The sequence below is a fragment of the Crinia signifera genome, chromosome 6, assembly GCF_055691185.1.
Source record: "Crinia signifera chromosome 6, ASM5569118v1, whole genome shotgun sequence".
NCBI lineage: Eukaryota > Metazoa > Chordata > Amphibia > Anura > Myobatrachidae > Crinia > Crinia signifera.
Window position 1 is genome coordinate 225,169,600 of NC_139222.1, and position 3,556 is coordinate 225,173,155.

General features: G+C 39.6%; 1 protein-coding gene across 1 annotated transcript; it reads left to right on the plus strand.

The window, feature by feature from the left end:
* Nucleotides 1-716: 716 nt before the first annotated feature.
* On the plus strand, nucleotides 717-3,094 carry FGFBP3 (fibroblast growth factor binding protein 3). The gene is made up of 2 exons (XM_083149016.1): nucleotides 717-872; nucleotides 1,501-3,094. The coding sequence occupies exon 2, from the start codon at nucleotides 1,604-1,606 to the stop codon at nucleotides 2,342-2,344; it is 741 nt and encodes a 246-aa protein (XP_083005142.1). The 5' UTR covers nucleotides 717-872; nucleotides 1,501-1,603; the 3' UTR covers nucleotides 2,345-3,094.
* Nucleotides 3,095-3,556: the final 462 nt, after the last annotated feature.

The window sequence follows — 3,556 nt, forward strand, 5'->3', positions numbered from 1 at the left end:
CGCAGTGTGTGGCAAAATGTGTAATGGTATCGCTGTGTGTGGCAAAATGTGTAATGGGTATCGCGGTGTGTGGCAAAATGTGTAAGTGGTATTACGGTGTGCAAAATTAGAAAAACACAGTAAAGCGGGTCATGGGGTGGGGCTGGGGCGGGTCAGTGGGTGGGCTGTGGGTGGATCAAGGGGCGGGCTACTGCCCAGGAATCTCTAAAAAAAAAAGGTGATAACCGTAGTATCAATTGTTGACAAACTTAATTATGCAGCCATACTCAGTTACAGTTGTGTTTTTTTTTTTTTTTTTTACATGAAACTACTGTATGATATGGTTGTACTGCATGTGTTTGTGTGCGTGTGTATTATCTGCATTTTGGCAAGTGTATCGTACCTTCTGCGTGAGACATAGTCATGAGCCAGCATGTTGAGATACTTAGGACAGTGAAGCTAGTGAGAAATATGTCACAGCTTTCGTCTGTCTTTCATGTGTGCTATAATTATAGGCTAAGATTGATGTACAAATGTGTGTCTGCTATAGTGCTGATTGCTTAATTATTCCACTTCTGCAACTAAAATCCGTTAGTACAGATTATCTCTCTGATGTACTGCAGTGATTTGTTGTCATATTACAGTCAGTCAAATATAATCATCTATATTTTCAGTGAGAAGAGAATAAGCACGTGTAGACAGCTCCTATGCCACCCCACACATAACTTTGTTTTCACAGTTCACTCCTTTGCAGAAGTGTTTTGGTGCATGGGGAATTACAGGGAGGGACAAGGAGTGGTCATGGCCCCTCCTGTCCCATTCATAACACACACTCTTAATGCACCCTTCTATAGAGTCCCCAGAGGTGCCTTCCAACGTGTCATCAGTATCTGGTAAGGCTGACTGCATTGCTTTTTATGCTGTTTATATGTTACTTGTGTTTTGGTTGTTAGTTTTATGTCTTATATATAATTTTGTTTATTTTCAATTGTATCTGTGTTATGTAATGTAGATGTTTAAATACTGGCTAGAACTATACTGTTGAATATAGGTGATATTTTTAATGGTATTCATCAATTTGTAAAAAACAAAAAATAGAATAATACATTACTGCTCAGGTCATAACCATTGTAAACGGCAGGGGGATTCATTTGTTTTTGCATAAACAATGTCCTTGCACGCTTCGCCCTGTCATTCATTTGATATGGAATTGTTGCTTCCAGTAAGAACGTCAGTTAGTGCCCTCTTTGCGCTACACTGAATAGGAAAGTGTGATTTGTAACTGAATACTTTTCCTTTAGATCTAACTTTGCTAGCCATTTTGCAAGAGCTTGTGAAACCTTTAAAGCCTTCCTTTGTTCTCACAAGCTTTTGCATTAAGTTTCAACATTTATTTCAGCCCCCTGGGATGATTGGTGAGATTTTCCATCATTCATTTCTTTATTCCAAGTTTTACAGCCAACGTCTCTGTAATTATCTACATTTTCACTCTATTTTTTTTTCTGCCTCTGTCCCTTTCAGGAATCTTGCAATGCCAAATAGTTTGTTCTCCAAGTACAGAGCTGATTACTAATGCTTCGGTGCCCTTGAATCACAGACCAACCAACTACACTGATCTAATGAAATGAAGCACTCCAGTGTTATTTCATTCATCTTTCTGCTTAACTGCCTGAGCGCTATTCAGGGAGTGCTTGGCAAAAATGACAAAAAAGCCAGCAGGAAGGGTGATCCTGAAACCTTCATACGATCTGGGCAGTTTGCAACCAAGCACAAACATAAGTGCACTTGGGAAATCATTGGGAATACCACAGTAAGTCTATCACTAAGGTGCAACGAGCTAGACGGCAGCACCTACAACTGCACGTATGAAGGAGAGCCCCACCACTGCCCGTTGTACGTCATGAAAGCCAAACAGTACTGGAAACAGATCCTTGGCAAATTTAAGAAAATGAAAAATGTCTGCGAGGACAAGAGCTTGAGGTCACGGCTGTGTAAAAAAGCAGAAGCTGCAAAGTCCCAGCTGACAAAGATAGGTGAAGAGGCTGCGGCAGATATAGAGAAAGAGAAAACCAAAGGCAAGGGTCATATTAAGGAACCTGGAAAGGGTCCAGAGGGAAGACCAAGCGATCCAGAAGCCAACAACAATGGAGGTGCTGAGAAGAAATCTGGATCCCGCAAAAAGAAACCGGACACAAAATCCAACGAGAAGCCGCGTCCATCCAATTCTCCAGCTGCTCCAGACCTCACCACTGCCAGAGAAGTTAATGATGATATTGTAGAGTTGAATGAGGATTTGGCTGAAGCCTACTGTGATGAAAAGTGGCACTCAATGTGTTCTTTCTTTGTTAATTTCTGGAATGGCTGAATCAAAGCTCAACATGGGGTTGAAATGTGATAATGTAGAGCTATTTAAATCAAGACCCCAAGACAGGAATTCATAGCTAATTCCTTTGGACTGCTTGTAACCTAACGTGACTTACAAATCGCTCAATACTTAAAGAATAAAGTAACAATAAAATACAGTACATGTGTAGACTTGTCTGCATTCACATAGATTACAGACATACAGGGCGAAATTTACTAAGATGTGAAATAAACTTCACATGTTATGTTGCTATGGGCAACCAATCACATCCTGTCTACTATCTTCTAGAGCAGGCATGTCCAACGTTGGCCCTCCAGATGTTGTGAAACTACACATCCCAGCATGCTTTGCAATAGTTTTAGCATTCTCTAATAGCAAAACTGTGGCAAAGCATGCTGGGATGTGTAGTTTCACAACATCTGGAGGGTCAATGTTGGACATGCCTGTTCTAGAGGGAGGTAAATAAATAAGAAGTAGCCTCTGATTGGTTGCCCATAGCATCATGACCTGTGAAGTGTATTTCATATTTAGTCATTTCACCCAAAGTATCTTATTTAGAGAAAATTTTAACTCAATAACTATTAATTGACTCTAACTAGAACTGTACAGTATATTTTATTTTTTTTTTATTTTACAGTAAATACAGTAGCATGTCAATGCATTGTATTTCATTGTCTATAAATATTTATCTTTATTTAGACCTGTGCTATAGTGTTGGGATGTACAAAATAAAAGCAACTTGTATACAGAGCTGTCATTGCAATCATTTAGTAACAATCGCAAATTTCCAATTCACTTTTTAGTAAGGAGATTTTTGTTAAGCAAAAAAAAAAAGACTTTCAATAATAGGTGGGTATTACAGGAATGAGAGTGAAGTAGATCGCTTAGATCACTTTTTAAAATACGGGTGCTTTGCCTATACACTGAGCAATTTGTTATTTATTTCTAAAGGTGCCCATACACTGTACAATTATTGTATACAATATCGCATCTCATCTCATTGCGTTGTACAGGTTTTGCAATGCAATGAGATGAGATGAGATCTAGTACAAAAAGTATGTGCTGCGCATTTTATGATTGGCAGCCACCAGCACTGGTTTTGCTCATAAATAATTAACTATTAATGATTTGAGTTGGTCCTGGACCACGAACCCAGGGCACCCCTGCATGTGTCCCGAGGCACCCCAGGGAGCCACGGCAAACAGTTTGGGA

Coding starts and splice junctions, on each gene's coding strand:
- FGFBP3 (XM_083149016.1), top strand. CDS start 1,604: ATGAAGCACTCCAGTGTTATTTCATTCATCTTTCTGCTTAACTGCCTG.